Raw genomic sequence first — 16,856 nt, 5'->3', positions numbered from 1 at the left:
GCGGGAGTGACTGATGCAGGAAGCAGCGCCCCGCAGGCGGAAGAGGCCCTGGCCACGATTTCTGTGTTGTCTAGGCAACCTCGGGGAGTGGGGCCTCCATCCTGCCCCTTATCCCTCCCTTCCCACTCCAGTCTCTAGAGTGCCGAGTCTGACGGTGGCTAGGACTGGGGTAGGGTGCAGAGAAAACAGATAGAGCTGCACCAGCTCTCAGCTCTTTAGCAAGCTCACCCCACCTCGGGAACCCTCATCGCTTGCCAAAGCTTCAAGGCAAAGAAGCCAAAGGCAAAGAAGCCAAAGTCCAGGCTAGGCTGGTCCAGCCAGCCAGAGAGAAAAATAATAGGCAAGGACAGCACCTGAGCCTCTCCAAGCTCAAAACCCATTTCCTCCAGGGACGGAGCAAGCGTACTCATGGAAACCCAGAGCCACTGGGGCAGAGCCCCCCTCTTTTCTCCATCTGACCCCAGCTCTAGGGACAGCCCAGCTCAGGGAGGAGGAGAAAGAACTGAGAATTCGAGCCCGGGAGGGAGGGCCCTGTCTTGGGAAAATTCCACTGACCGGCAGCCGCTGCCTCTAGGAAGACAGGAAGAGCAGGAGGCAGGGTCTCGTCTGAGGTCGGTGGGAAGGACCCCAGCCTAGTGTGACCTGTCGCTCTGCCTGCGCACTCACGGTCTGCTTCCCTGGACCCTTCTAGGGGTTCGCATCCCCTAGGTCTTGCAGGCATTGCCAAGACCCCCACCCTCTTATCACGCGACCAGGGCACCTCTGCCCTGGAGTCCCTTTGTCGCCCCCACACGCGCCACACACTTACCTGAGGCCATACTGCCCGAGTCCCGAGTGGCACCAGGAAGGCAGCTTACGAAAGTCTGCACCGCGAGGAAGCGCGGCTGAGGAGGGGAGAGGGCCCCCACCGGGGCGAAGTCGCGCCACTGGCCCCTGCACCCGCACCGAGAAGCGGGAAGGAAGGCAGTTTTTCAAAATGGCCAGCTGGCCGGGGGCGGACTCCCGCCGACTTCAGCGGCCAGACTGACCTCAGGAGACCCCGGAGTCGCGACCCCAAGCCCGCACTCAAGAGGAAGCAGGCCACGTGCTCCCCAGAAAACCGGACCCGGAATTCGCCTAGGGTTCTTTCACCACTTTCTGGGTATCCATTAGGGGCTCTCGGGGCCGGGCTACGGGGGAGTCACGCAACAGGTGCGACCCCGCCGAAACCTTCCGGGCTGCGCGCCAATCTCGCCTACCCCAGGCCCCGCCAAGTCCGCTGCCACGCCCCGTTCGGGCACGCCTTCGGCCTCCTGGCCACGCCCCCACCATTTTCCTGGTTCCCTTACGCCACGTGGGCAGCCTCCCGACCAGGGTTGGCCTTGGCTTGGCCCTTTGGTCTTGGGTGATTTCTGTGTGTCAGCATCCTCATCAGTAAGATGGGATGAGGTAATGAAAACACCTCACCCAAAGGAGTTACTAAGGACTGAAGGTAAATCACCCTTTGCACAATGCCTGGCAGAAAATCAGGTGGCTATTATTAGGGTCCCAGAATCCGTTTTAAGCAGAAGCCCTGCCCCTGAATTCTCCGCATTCCCACCTGAGTCAATTTCCTTCTTTGAGACATTGGTAGGCAGGGTGTGCCCTTCAAAGCTGGTTCACCATCCCACATTAGTTTCTGTGTTGAGGTTAGACTAGCCCGAATGCCTAGGTTCAAATTCAGACATCTCCACCTACTTCCTGACTGATGGTGAACTTCCCTCTGGGTTTTACAGGTTAACTTTGGCTCTTAAACCTGCTCTGATGAAGATAAATGAGATAATTATAAGTGCTTAGAATGGTGCCTGGCCTGTAAGTTAATACCCAATCAGTGTTCATGTAAGATTGCTTTGGCCTGGGATCACTATTGCCAACTCATTGATTCTCCTTGTGGGTTAAATGAAATTGGGCTGTTTGAATAGGGCCTCGGACAGCCTCTCAAACAAGCATCCCCCGTCTCCAAGGGGCAGTCGTTCCTAAGGAACCCTGTAAAGGAAAGTCTCCTCACTGAAAGTGATTGCCTTTAGGAGCAGCAGCGGTCATTTCCTATCCTCTCCCTCGGGGGAGTCTCTGCCTCCTCACCCAGCTGCTCTAAAGCTGTCTATGCAGCTGCTTGCAGGTTGCCCCCCTCTCCCTGCCAGGAGCTCGAGTCCTGATCCCCATTCTCTATCTGCATCTGATGTGGCCTCCAGGAAGTCTCCTGACTACTCTACTAAAACAAACTTCTAAAACTATTGCCTTAGGCTGGGGCTGTGGGCTCAGTGGCAGTATCCCTCTGCCTTACATGTGAAGGCAGACCCCAGAATTGGAAAAAAAAAAAGATGAAAATGCAAATTAAAAAACCTTACAAGTGGCCTCCATAAATTTGGGAACAGTGGGGTGGAAGGGATCCAACTCACAGAGAACCAGACTAAAATAGAACAAGGAGATGCCTTATTCTTAAAGCGTTGTATTTAAATATCAAAACAGGAACCACTAAAAGCATCCAATACAGGTGAGGGTGGACTGAACTGGGACTTACATTCTGTGATCGTAAATACTAATATAATTTAAGAACTGTTTAGCAAAATATAATCAAGAATCTCAATAAGTTTCACTGTTTGACCAATAATCCACTTCTAACGAGTTGGGGTTTTTTTATTTGTTTGTTTGTTTTTTGTTTTTAACTCCAAAGTAATTTTACTAGAGTTTAAATGAAAAACTATTTACTAGAGTTTAAATAAAAGTTTAAAGTGTAAAAGTTGTAATTCTCAGCTTCCTGGAAGAATTGAAGAGAGGGAAATACACGCTGAAAGAAAGAGAAAGAAAAAAGAAAAGGTTCTATCTTTCTGAATTGTCTCAGGAAGGTAGGGGGACCCAGAAAACCTCATGGTGGCCTATAGGGATCTCCTCAGGGTGTGGGAATCACAAATCTGTTCTTAATAAAAGGGTTGTCAGAAAAATGCCTACAACATTGTTCAACATTGCAATGTTTACCACAGAAAATTTGGAAACATAAAGGCCCAACAACAGGGGAATGCTAATGAATGAACGCAATGAATTACAACCATTAACACTGTTCTTGGAGAATTTCTTTAATTGTATGAAAACCTCTACAACATAAAGTTAGATGAAAGAATGGATTCGAAGAACTACACAAACAGGATGGTCCTGATCATGTGATGTGTATGATATACACGCAGAGTCATCGTAGAAACCAACAAGCATCCAGCAGAGCTCACTAATCACCTGCAGTCTCCCTCAGACTCAGAAACTGGGCTGTTCTGAATACAGCCCTTAAACCTTGTAAGATTGTTGGCTTCCAAGAATGAGCAAAATAAATCCCAAATTTAACAATCAAGTAACATGTGACCATATAGATGCTCATTTACATTCTGGTAAGATGCAGATTTCGACATAATTTTAAAGGGCCACAGCCTTATACTGGTTTGCCAGGCCTATGTGGATCCCCTAATTCAGATCTACCCAGCCAATGGGTAGCAATTCTGTTCTCCACCCAGGCCAGGCAAACCAGTTCATGAGAGCCTTCACTTTGAAGTCCCACCAGCAACACCTTCAGTCTATAACCTTCCCCACCCCGATATTTCCAGGTCACATGGCTGCCAGTGGTTTGTCACATGGCCTGCCCTGCTTCCAGCTAAGCATCAATCCCCCACCCACTCCACACAGCCAAGCCCCCTGGGGTTTCATGGTCTGTGCAGAGCCAAGCTTGGGGACTTCAGGCCTGAGCCGTCCTGTGGCGTTCGACTTCCTGGTACTGAAGCCTTAATGCTGGAGTCTTCCCTCCAAACACAGCTTCTTCCACCATCGTTTCTCAGCAGGACCTTCCTGAACCCCTCCCAAAGTCAGCACACACCTGTTTTTTCTTAAGAACAGCTTCCCTGATTTCCTGATCTTCATTTCCCTGGTGATGTCAGCCTGGCTAGGTCTATGAGCAGATACAAGACTTGGGAGAAAGCATCAAAAGCTTCCACTTGCCCAGCGCAATATCCCAAGCCCCTTCCTATTCCCAGACTGTTCTAGAATCAAGCTTGACCCAGCAGCTAACTCCTCTTAGTCCCTCACCCAGCCACTGACCACTGTCTGTGCATGTTTGCCAGTCAGGCACCCAGTGATTTTCAACCAAATCCTTTAAGCTGTCATCCAAGGCCCTTCACTAGCTGGCCTCAGTTTCCCTCCTTTCCCACACTCCCACCCTGTCATGTCTTGTCACATCAAATTTCCAGTCTCTCTAAGCCCACATTTACTTCAACCCTTTTCTTGTTCATCCCCTCCTTTCCCCAGACTCACATCCTCCATTTCTGGCTCCCTGTGGAAAGTCTGTACCCCTCACAACCACCCCGTTATTTCAAACAGTTGTGAACTCAGGATTCTGCTGCATCAACCTCCTGCAAGCTCTGTTTAGAGTATGAGCTGCTGGCTCACACACACACACACACACACACACACACACACACTTTTTAAAATCATAATAGATGTGTATATAATTGCCTCTCCTACCAGGAGATAGAAGCAAGGCTTCTGACAGTTCTGAATCCCCCATATTAGCACCAACCCTTTCATTGTTACTCCGTTTTCCCCAGCCTCCTCCTGTGGACTACAAGTTCCCAAAGGCAGCTCTTCCTGTGTCAATGTCCCACACTCCATCTGGGGCACTTCACTGAATGTAAGGCAGATCCTGAAATCTCCTTCGTTTAGGAAACATGCCCAAATTCCTCAGGAAGCAATAACTGCTTTCACTCTGTGAATCGAACACCCGAGGAGCTGGCCGCACCCCCTCATGCAGAGGGGTTCACTACTCTGTGCTTCTCTCAACTCTAGAACAGGCTCTGTACTTGCCATGCCCTGACCTCTTCACCAGAACACTGTCCCTAAATGTAATAATCAAATGTGACAACCAGAGGGAAGGCGTGCTGTACCCTCGGCAGCTAGGGAAGGGCCGAGACCCCTCAACTTGAGCGTGAGGATGGAGTGCTTACAGCAGCAGCTACAGACCAAGCTCAAAACAGCACCAGAGACTTTCGGGAAAACATGCCCCGCCCCCAGACGCCCCCGCCCCGCCCCCAGACACCCCCCGCCCCGCCCCCGCCCCTGCCCCCAATGTGAATCAAGCTAGCAGCTTCTCTGATAGCGCAGGCCCACGAGCTGTCCAGTTTCCTCATTTGCTCAGCTGTTCTCTTTCTCGCCTGTGGGATGGAGTTGGGGACAGGAAGATCACTTCTATTTACTAAGCTATGTGGCCTGAAATGAGCTGCAGAGCTACCTGCAGCAAGGACGCAGGCCCAGCAGCCCTTTGCTGCCAGGTCCCTTTTCAACAGGGCACCGTTCAGCCCCGCTCTGGCCTTGGAGTAAGCTGCCAGTGCTGTTGGCAGGGCAGGGTGGAGCTGGTGGTGAGGTATAATTACTGGAACCTCCTAGCCAAGACTCCAAACAGTCACAGTTTCAAAAAGACTCTTGTTCTCCCTTAAGTCACTAAGCACTTGCCAATCTGGGATGGGGAAAACAGGATTGCTGTGGCCGCAGCTATTTCTCATGGTCTCAAAAGCCTGGTCTCCCAGATACTCACCGAAAGCAGGACAAAGGAAGACGCTAAGCCAGGCTCCATAGTCTGGTTCGTGGGCACCTAGCTTCTCCTCCATTTCCCACCCAACTGTGACACAATTTTGGCTCTAAAAGGCGCCAGTATGTTTACCTTTAGGGTTCTTTTCCACTTTGGCTGTACCTGGGAATCGCCTGGGAAGAAATTTAAATCTGATACCTGGACTGCAGTCCAGATCAATTAAATCAACCTTTAAAAACAAACAAACAAATAAACAAAAAGGTGGTTAGTTACAGCACTTGGGAGGCAGAGGCAGGAAGATCTCTGAGTTCCAGGCCAGCCTGGTCTACAGAGTGAGGACCAGGAGAAGCTGTCTCGTACACACACGGGCATATATGGCTACAGGGCATATAACTGTAATCGCAGTACTGGAAAAGTGGAAGCAGGAGGATCAGACTTTCGAGCTCATCCTTCATTATACAAGCCCAAACCTATGCTAGGCTACTTGGACATAGCTAAAAAACAAAAACCTTTCTAGTAATTGCCAATGTATACACAGCAAATTGTATTTTTGTAGGGCAGACTTTCAAACTTGCCAGATGATAGTAATCGTTTATATTAGCCTTATTTCAGACTCCAGAATTAACACAGTGAATGAAATGTACAGATTCTAAAACATGCCCTTTACAAGTATTTTAAAGTATTAACATTGTTGAAAAGTATGTGATCTTCCAGCCATAGTTTAGGAAACAGATATAGGAAGTCGGCAAGTTTGGGGAGAAACAGTTCCTTAAGGCAGTTCTTCCCACCTTGAATGCCCTGTGGGTTAACTGAGGGATTGTTAAAATGTAGATTATTTATTGGACTTTTTGAGCTGAGGTCTGCGAGTGTGTTTCTAACAAAACTCCAGGGCATGTGAAGCAGCTGGTCCTTGCATTACATATGGGTTAGCAACATTGTAAAGCAGTGGTTTTCAACCTGTGGATGGAGACCCTGTCACAGAGGTCACATATCAGATATCCTGCCTATCACATATTTACAATAAGATTCAGAACAGTAGCAAAATAGGAGTCATCAGAACATGAGGAAATGTATTAGAGTCCAGCACCAGGAAGGTTGAGAACCCCTAAGCTAAAGTACTCTAGGTGAGGGGGCTGCCCTGGAGAGACTCATTTAAATGAAACTACAGACTCAAAGAACTGACCAATGAGGTGTGTTCAGCATCTGTGAGGCAACTCCTCCTTACTCCCACAATAAAGCCACTGAGATGAGGGTGAGGGGCAGAGCGAACCCAGCCTCTAAGTAGGCAGAGTCTAGTGTCCAGCTGCCCAAGGAAGAAGTTTTCTGTGCCCTGATGTCCACATACACAAAATGCCAGTGAAGTCCACGTTGTCCGAGTAAAGCTGGTACCGAGCGAGAAGCAGCACACACAGTCTCCACGCACACTCTGGCCTTCGCTTCTTCAATTACCAGAGATGTGATGAGGACCTACTAGTAAACCACAAATCCAGAGGTAAATCCGATGTGATGCCTGAGAGGAAGAAATGTACAGTGGAAAATGAATGAGGAAAACAACGGATCTAAGTTCGAGGTCAGCCTAGTCTGAGCAAGCCAGGGATACACAGTTAAGACCCTGTCTCAAACACACACACACACACACACACACACACACAGTGCTAAGGACAGGAGAGACATCCTGAGAGGTGAGTCAGCCAAAGGAACAGTAGTAGTTCCTGGAGCAGCTCATGTCTTTTGCCAGGACTATTGCTCTGGCCTCTTAAGGCCAAGACCTTGTCATCTGAAGACTCAACTTGGGCTGTACCCTTAACCTTCAGCTCAGGTCTCCAATGCAAGTGAGTCCACAGGACCAGAGGCTTTTAGATGAGCTTTTCGGAAGGGAGGAGGTGGCCCCTTCCTCCTGGAGCTCCAAAACCTGCATTCTTCCCTGCTGTGTCAGAACCCAGATCCTGTCCCTCATTAAAAACAAAATGAAACAAACAAACAAGTCTTTGCCCTTTATCTGACTGGCAAAGCTTTTAATTGGCTTGATCTGTCATACTGCTAGACATAAAGGGGACAATCCCTGGATTAAGAAGTAGTTCTCCAGCTGGGGTAGGGAGTCTCAAGCCAAGGTAGGCAGGGTACAGGCACCACCAGTCCCCACTCTCACCCAGCTTTTAAGGCAGCAAGGGAATGCTACTCTATCCTAACCTGCTTTTCCCTTTTCTCTATCTCACAGATAAGAAAAGTTTCAGAGCCAGAGAAAAAAGGTCCCTTCTCTGAGGAGACGGCCGAGATGGGAAGTGGCATCAGTGCTGAGGACAAGGAACTTGCCAAGAGGTCCAGGGAGCTGGAGAAGAGGCTGCAGGAGGATGCCGACAAGGAAGCCAGGACCGTCAAGCTGCTGTTGCTCGGTGAGTGACATGCGCAGATGAACCGGCGCGGCTGTGTTCCTCGCACTCGGTTCAGCCCCAAACTAAGAAACCAAGCAGAGCTTCGAGCTAGCAAAGTCACTCTGGAGCCTGCCGTCACTGCAAGGAGACCCAAAATGTCAGGGTGACCAGAACTGTTTTACTTTCCCTTGAACTATAATTAGTGCCAAGAGGAGGCTGGGCCACCCAACTGCAACAACACCTTCTCTTGGTTCAACAACTCCCAAGAAGCCCTGGTCATGCAGGCACACACCAGATCTGTAGTCAGAAACCTGTGCTGTAAGGTCAGTACATGGGACCGTCCCTCACCAATGGATTCATGAAGCACAGCTACAGAATCCCAACAGTCTCAAGGATAAGCCGACTGGCTCTTGCCAAGCAGACTGGATCCTGGCTTGCTTTCAAGATAAATGTTGGAAGCAGAGGGAACCTGGTTGGGAGGGGAGGGACATGGGGAAGGAGGAGTCTTTAACAACAGAAACTCCCCCCACCCTAGCTTTCTATTAAGTACTTGCTCTAAAGCTCCTGACATCTGGCAGCTGCGGCAGTTTGATCCCTGGCTGGTGCGGATGATTAAATCACCCCAGTGAGTTGGTCGGTCAGGGAAACTGATGGCCCATGGTTTCAAAGCGGAAAATTAGAAACTAACACCTGGCTTACAAAAAAACAAAAGGAACAAAACCAGTAATGTTCCTTCTGAAGTATGAGCCACTGGCTCTATGTAGCAGCAAGCTGGCTTCCTGGGCCGAGAACCTGGGGAACTGGAGCAGCAGAGCCCGAGGACACACTGTAGCGGCCTATGTGAGCTGGACCCAGGCTCTAAGGAATCCAAGAGTTACACACAGGGAGCGGAGACTGCAGGCAGATCTTTTAAGCCTAAGCAGATTGTCTAGGTTCAGGATAAGCAGCTTAGAGGAGACTGAGGGAGGGATCAGGTCGGTCAGTCGGTAGAGAGGCCTGGAAGACCATGAGTTCTTGATGGGCAAGGGGGCAGCCTGACTGAGGACATTAGAATGTTTTAGCCAGTAACAGATACCATCAAGATTGGAGGGGGAAAGTACTCAACGAAGAGGCCCAGCTCTTCCCAGCCCTGCCCAAGAGTCAAAAATAGGCAGTGTGAATATTTTAAAGGAATTTCTATGAGTCTGTCAGTGGTTCCCAGTGGGGAGATGATGAGTCCCAGGGGCTACTAGATATGTCTGGAGATACTTGGTTGTTACAAAGAGTAGGATCCTAGTGGCCTCTAGTGGATAGAGCCCAGGGACAGTTCTAAACATCTTACCATGGACAGCCATATTAAATATCTTACCATGGGCAGCCATATTAAACATCTTACCATGGGCAGCCATATTAAATATCTTACCATGGGCAGCCATATTAAAAAACAATCCCCATAGCTGCAGTGGTGGTGCACTCCTTTAATCATAGCGCTCAGAAAGCAGAGGCAAGCAGATCTTTGAGTTTGAGACCAGCCTGGGCTGCAGAATGAGTTGCAGAATAGCCAGGGCTACACAGAGAAACCCTGTCTCAACCTCTCCTCAACCCCGCAATAAATAAATAAATAAATACATATATACATACATACATACATAATAGCACAATGGAGATAGCACTAAAGGGAGAAACTGCTCTAAAGCCAGACTGAATGGCCTGAGCTCAGGGTGTCTCCCAGAAAGCCCTGTTTTCGCACCATCTTCTGTACCGCTGGTGGAAACTGAGAGTGTGAACATTTCCCTTATAGGTGCTGGCGAGTCAGGGAAGAGCACTATCGTCAAACAGATGAAGTGAGCAGAAACATTGCCCCAGGAGGACTGAGGTGGTGGGAGCCAGGGGCCAGTGTTGGCGCTGAACAGAAGGGTTCTTAGCTCCAAGGGACCCTGGACCAGACGACATACTTTCCAATGTCCTTTCCCTCACCCTGCACTTGGGGATGGCAGTAGGAATACAGGTGGTTTCCTATGATCCTGATATCCCCCCAATCCCCCTCCCCGGGGATGGGGGCTGGGGTCCCAACCCCTTAGCTCTGGTTCCTCGCATCCAGCAAAAAGCTTAGTGTCTGTTCCTTGAAGGATCATTCACCAGGATGGCTACTCACCCGAAGAATGCCTAGAGTTCAAGTCTGTCATCTACGGGAACGTGCTGCAGTCCATCCTGGCTATCATCAGAGCCATGTCCACCCTAGGCATTGACTATGCAGAACCAAGCTGTGCGGTACGTGGTTAGTGTTAGCTGGTTCAGGGTGAAAGCAGGAACAGTAGACCAGAGACTGACAAACCACAAGGAAAGTCAGGGAAGAAGAAGTTCTGTGTAACTCAAATGGCATCTGCAGAACTTCCAATCATCATAGTCCTAGAAGAGTAAGCAACTCCTACCTTTATAGCAAATGTTTACAGAACCAACTCCAGCATCTTTTTGCCTTTTTATCTTAATTTATCGCTAAAATATTCTCCTTGGGGTTTTGCCCATTTTGCCGGAGCTACAGGACTTTTATAAGTTAATACGCCAGCCTTTTCCTGGGTTGTGTATTTCAGGGCCAATAGCTTTAAATTTCCAGTCCCTGCAGCAAAGGATCTATATCTTCTAGAAATCTACTTTCAGGGTTATCTGAAGTCATTCTGAAGACCTGCAGGAAGCACCTAGGACTATCCTCTAGGCATCCCAGAGCCGGCTACATCTGGAGAGCTTGGAGTAAATTAGCATGCTTCCTTAAACTGCACCCTCATTGAGACAGGTCTATCTTAGGCATTTGGAGCAATGCAAAATGCTTTGCACTTAGTAAGTTCTGGCAAGTCCCCTGGAAAGCCACTTACTTCTTCCTAGCTCATTCTCAGCCAGATTTCTGGATTACACAGGATGCCGGGAGACAGCTCAACAACCTGGCTGACTCCACCGAAGAGGGGACCATGCCTCCTGAGCTGGTGGAGGTCATCAGAAAGCTGTGGAAGGACAGTGGAGTTCAAGCCTGCTTTGACAGAGCTGCAGAGTTCCAGCTCAATGACTCGGCGTCTTAGTAAGACTCTGGGGGAGACGGTGGGGTAATGCTCAGAAGAAACCTTACCCAGCCTTAAGTTCCAGGCAGTGGGAGCTGCAGCCCCACAAACTGAACTTAAGCCTATGGAGACATTTGCCAGTCCCTACTATTTTAAATTCCTTTACAATGATTCCCTTTGGCCTAAGAAGCTGAAGACACAATATTCAAACCAGGGGCTCTGTTTAGCAGCCCATGGCCCTATCTTAAGAGGCAAACCAAAGAAAGATGGTTAGACACCAAGAGACTATCAACTTTGCAAAGCTGGTTCCAAAAAAAGATAAGGGACAAGAGTTATCAACCACCAACAGTACAGTATCAGAAGTGGGCATGAGCGGTGGGACCCAGCTGCCGGGTCACCTTGTCTTGAAATAATGTTATTTAGTTCCTGGAATCCTCCCTTACTAAGTTTCTGACCCTGCTAGGTACGTGACATACACCATGTCTCAGGGCTTTTATCTGTTTGTACACTAGCCTTCAAGGTATATCAGCTCCATTTTCTAGTAGAAAACCTGCAGTCCAGGGATGTCAGTTAACTCGGCCAAGGGGCATGAGTAGCAGAGGAGTACTGGAGTCCAGGTTCGAATGACTACAGCTGAGGTTTTACAGTATGCCACAGGTTCCCTTGTTTTGGATTGTGACCATCTTACTTTGTAGCCAAAGCTAGAGTGAAACTCAGTCCTCCTGTCTCAGTCTCCCAAGTAATTCCTGTGAAGTTTTCCTGTATTTATAAAGGGGGCACATGAATCTCAAATCTTCTAACATTTGGTGAGAACGTTAATGTTTAAATGCACAGAGTACATGAGACATTGAGTTAATTTTCCTTCCCTCTCCATATAGCCATTTTATTTCACATCTGCCCTCTTTCTGCCCTTCCTAAACTTTCTTGAGTTCTTACAGAAACTTCCAAACATACAAAGGTGAGATACAGCAAACCGTCTGGTTTGCGGCTGATTCACGGCCATCTTGAGTTCACTTTACACCCCTCCCACTGGATAGTCTGCAGCTATCACTTCATCCTAAGAATTTCATTATGTACTTAAAGCATAAAGAAGAAGTCACATCATCACACCTAAATACTTAATGCCTCAGTATCTCCAACTCTCAAAATGTGCTCTCATCCCCCAGCCTGACTCGGGATAAGGTCCACATATTATTGTCTTGATGTCTCCTGTCTTCAAAGTTTCCGTAGTTCTCTTTCCTGTCTAGAAAGGCAGAGTCAGGGGGACGGAGCACTTGCCTCATCAGGGTGTGGCCCTCAACCCTCACCTTTCCTAAGCACACAAGCCTTGGCAGAATCCTAAATTCAGTGCTGTGGACTCTAGTCCTGCACCGTGTTAGCACAGTAGACTTACGGGGAGACCGCTTGCCTCCTTCAGTCTTTGGACGGTAGCATCACCGATGCCACCTTCTCTTTGACAGCTACCTGAACCAGCTGGACCGGATTACAGACCCTGACTACCTCCCTAATGAACAAGACGTGCTTCGATCCAGAGTCAAGACAACGGGCATCATCGAGACCAAGTTTTCTGTTAAAGATTTGAATTTCAGGTCAGCACTGGGCTCCCTGGGGCATCTCAGGTCTCACAGCATGTTTTCTTGGCCGTTGCTGATGCCCCATCTTAACTACTGTCCTTGCCCTCCTCCTGCCACTCTGATTTTTGACTTGCTACTAACTGGCCCCAAGTGGCCACCCCTCAGGGTAAATACCTAAGGCAACTGAGTCATGTGCTGGCCACACCCGTGAGAGCGGCTGTTTCTTCCCTTAGGATGTTTGACGTGGGAGGGCAGAGATCAGAGAGGAAAAAATGGATCCACTGCTTCGAGGGAGTCACCTGCATCATTTTCTGTGCGGCTCTCAGTGCCTACGACATGGTGCTGGTGGAGGATGACGAAGTGGTGAGTGGCCTTTAGTTTCAGTGGGATTGGTTTTCCTCAAGAGCCTCCTCTAAACTGTGTCATTCCACTGCCCCAGCTAGCGAACGCGGGCAGCCTAGTCATCTCCTAGCAGAGCGAGCGATCTGTCTCTCGCTCTTATTAGTGACCACAGAAAACCCCCTTTCTGCTGTAGGTTCTAGGTTAGTATTGCCAAGTTTCAAGTTTACTGAGCATGAGTTTGGTCTGAGATTAGAAATCTAAGTATTATAGGCTGTCACAAAGCCAGAGGAAATGATGCTAAGTGGACGGAGACGATGGACAGACAGTGCAGGGAGGACTTACACTGTCCACCTTCATGCCAGTTCCCTTTTCTTCAGTTCGAGATAAAAAGTCAAAGATGTGAAAACACTAATTGCACATAAATGTGTATTCCATGATGGCCAGCTGCCCAACAGAAAACACAGCTTCTCTCTTCCTGCACTCTAGCTTTGGTCTATCCTCCTGTCACTCCAGCTTTGGTCTATCCTCTTATCATTCCAGCTTTGGTCTATCCTCCTGTCACTCCAACTCTGGTCTATCCTCCTGCACTCCAGCTCTGGTCTATCCTTCTGCATTCCAGCTCTGGTCTATCCTTCTGCACTCCAGCTCTGGTCTATCCTTCTGCACTCCAACTCTGGTCTATCCTTCTGCACTCCAGTTCTGGTCTATCCTACTGTCATTCTAGCTTTGGTCTATCCTCCTGTCAGTCCAGTTCTGGTCTGTCCTACTGACATTCCAGCTTTGGTTGTCATTCCTTCTCTGTAACCAGTAGGGTTCACAGTAGAGTACTCTGTACCTGTTAGCCAAACTGGCCTCAATAGATTATTCACGCTACAAGATCTCTTCCATTTTACTGAGTTCACAAGGTATTGAAGTATCAACAGCAGGAGCATCACCCGTGAGGAACACCTCCCCTCACTCTCATCTACTCAGTTTTCCCTGCTTAGTTGACAGGAATGAGTTCAAGTCAGCTGGTGACACCCTCAGCACCCACAGGCCTATCCCGCACTGGCTGACTCTGGATGCTGCAGACATGTAGCAGGTCTCTCTTCCTCTGTCACAGCAGTTAGGAGAGGAGAATAAGAAGAGTTGGTGGTATGGCGCTGGGAAATCCTCCAGCCCTTACCTGTGGCACAGGGGCCAAAGAATCCATGTCACAGTCTTCCCTCTGCTGAAACTTGGGATCTCCTGACAGGAGCCCAGCAAAATCATCTTGGAGATGCAGGTAACAAAGAGCTAATGTGGACCTGGCTACAGCCTAGCAGTGGCACTAGACAGCTAACCAACTCCACATTTAGGTATCCCTGTGGCCAGCTACAGGTCCTCACGTAGCTTTCCTACCTCTTGAAGGAAACTGAGACTCCGAGATGTTCATAATCTCACCCAAATCAGAGCTATCGAAATGACAGACAGGAAATTCCAGTGAAAACCGAATGTTTGGTTCTACCTCACCACACTAAAAACACGGTCTGTTCCCTTGACGTCTGAGCAATGCTCTGTTTGGTCGGAACAGGAATAAATAGGTGTTCACCCCACAAGTTGATCTGATATTTCCCACAATGCCTCCTTTCCAGAATCGCATGCATGAGTCTTTGCATCTATTCAACAGCATCTGTAACCACAAGTTCTTCGCGGCTACGTCCATCGTTCTCTTTCTCAATAAGAAGGACCTCTTTGAGGAAAAAATTAAGAAAGTCCACCTCAGTATCTGTTTTCCGGAGTATGACGGTAAGCACCAGCAAGAGTAACATAGTGATGGGCAAGTCCACAGGCCAAGTCCACAGGCCAAGACACACAAAGGAGCTTGCCTGAAGACATGGATGGTTACAAGGTTCAAGTCCTGGTGTGTCTGGAAAAGAGCAGACAGATACGCCAGAGCCACTGACTGTTCCAAGGGCACCTACCAGAAAGTCTAACCCAGTAGTTCTCAACCTTTCTAATGCTGCAATCCTTTAATACAGTTCCTCATGTTGTGGTGACCCCCCCAACCAAAATATTATTTCACTGCTACTTCATAATTATAATTTTCTACTGGATCAGAAAGTAAATATTTGGTACACTGCATTCCCTGTGAAGGGATCAGGACCCACAGGTTGAGAAACACTGGCCTAACACACTACTCAAAGGATCAAATCAGTCACCTAAAAACTGAACATTTATATGTTAATTTATTCTACATTACCTTTTTTTTTTTTTTAACTAGGAAACAATTCCTATGAGGATGCTGGGAATTATATCAAGAGTCAGTTCCTTGACCTCAACATGAGAAAAGATGTCAAAGAAATCTACAGTCACATGACCTGTGCTACGGACACACAGAACGTCAAGTTTGTGTTCGATGCAGTTACAGACATTATCATCAAAGAAAACCTCAAGGACTGTGGGCTCTTTTAATGCTCAGTCCCTCGAATACACATTCTATAAGCAAGCTTAGAATGTGAGGCTTCATGTAGAAAATTAGTCAACACGTACCAGAACCTGTCAAATAGGAATAGGCCCATTCTGTTGGTGCTGGAGAAGGCACGTGTTAGCAGTATGGCCAGTACACTTTAAAGAAGGCACGGCCAACGATCCTAAAGCCCAGGTGCTTAGCACAAGAACAGAAATGCTTCATTTCTCTGATGCAAGTCCCTGTCTGTATCATTCTGAAGAGCAGACTTAAGTGAAGGGAAGCGCAGGACAGCTGCTGTGTTTGCCACAGAAAGCAGCCATGACAGCTGCAGTTGATGGGCTGCCATACTTGGTAGTCAGAAGGAACTAGCCCAGAGCCGAACAGCAAACCTTCCTTACACGATAGAGTAAATCGTGTAAGGAAGATAAAGTATCTCGTGTAGAGCGATAAAGTATTAAAAATTAAACCTGCCCGTGTTTTTACTGGCGTATGTATATGCCTCAGCTCAGAGACCCAGATTACGTGAGAAAAGACGTGAGCCTGCTTATTTCTAAGGCTCTGGGATAAAAATGATCGTTATTAAAAAATGATCTTTATTAAACACATTTTCCCTTTCCTGCATCCTGGGTTCCCAAACAATTTCCTTTGTCTGTGTAAACAACTGCTTAGCGTTCAAGAGTGTCTGACTGAACTTGAGGACAATACCCTCCCACTTAGGCCTTTCCGGCTGCCACTTGTGCATCACAGGATTTGAACAAGTGAGCAATCTGAATTCTCATTCCAATTGCTCCATGTTTCACAGGAACAAAGATGATTGCTGAGCGTGCCTAAGGCACTGGAAATGTTTGCAGCTGGGTCCACGTGAAGCAGGCTGCAGACATCTTCCCAAACAAACCAGGGATAAATTATTCCTTTGAACTCCCCAGAGGGGGAAATGAACCTTGCATTTATCTTGACAGGAGGTGGTGAAGCCATGTATAGATTTAGCATTTACAATCACTAGTGAGGAACACACTTGGCATCCATGGTTTAGGAAATAAAAGAAAGTGTCAATTAAAATGAAAGTCTGCTCCTTGCCAGAAACACCCATTCACACTTAGCTGCTTCCAGCAATATTACGAGAGCCAGCCAGCCTCATGAGCCTGAAATGCAAGAACCTGGGACCACGGAAATGGGATTCACCTAAGTCTGAACATACACACATGCACATACACGTGAGTACACACATGCATACACACAAGTACATATATATATATACACCCCCCCACACACACACACCATCTCGCCAGAATCGCCACAGGAACTGCTCTAGAGACGACCATTAACAATTAAAAAAAAAAAAAAACTAAATACAAAACCAAATAAAAAAACAAACCCCACCTGGGCAAAGCATCTTTCAAAGGGGAAGTGACGACAACGACTATTACTACTACTACGTTGAACAGCACGCCCCAGCCACCACCACTCTAGCTCAGCATTTTATGACTCGGACTGTTGTAAATCACGAACCCTCCCGCAGGATGAAGGCTA

The 16,856-nt window shown here is 48.1% G+C and overlaps 1 protein-coding gene and 1 pseudogene across 1 annotated transcript; both read left to right on the top strand.

The window, feature by feature from the left end:
* The first annotated feature begins 13 nt into the window (after window positions 1-13).
* Window positions 14-1,427, top strand: LOC127683575 (uncharacterized; annotated as a pseudogene).
* Window positions 1,428-7,853: 6,426 nt separating this feature from the next.
* On the top strand, window positions 7,854-15,328 carry Gnat2 (G protein subunit alpha transducin 2). The gene is made up of 8 exons (XM_052178528.1): window positions 7,854-7,971; window positions 9,731-9,773; window positions 10,059-10,200; window positions 10,842-10,999; window positions 12,440-12,568; window positions 12,787-12,916; window positions 14,509-14,662; window positions 15,138-15,328. Exons 1-8 carry the CDS (start codon window positions 7,854-7,856, stop codon window positions 15,326-15,328), a joined length of 1,065 nt encoding a protein of 354 aa, XP_052034488.1.
* The last annotated feature ends 1,528 nt before the right edge of the window (window positions 15,329-16,856 follow it).

The sequence above is a fragment of the Apodemus sylvaticus genome, chromosome 4 (genome assembly GCF_947179515.1).
Source record: "Apodemus sylvaticus chromosome 4, mApoSyl1.1, whole genome shotgun sequence".
Classification (NCBI taxonomy): Eukaryota; Metazoa; Chordata; class Mammalia; order Rodentia; family Muridae; genus Apodemus; species Apodemus sylvaticus.
Note: the sequence above shows the minus strand (reverse complement) of the source record. Positions and strands in the feature narration are given on the sequence as shown.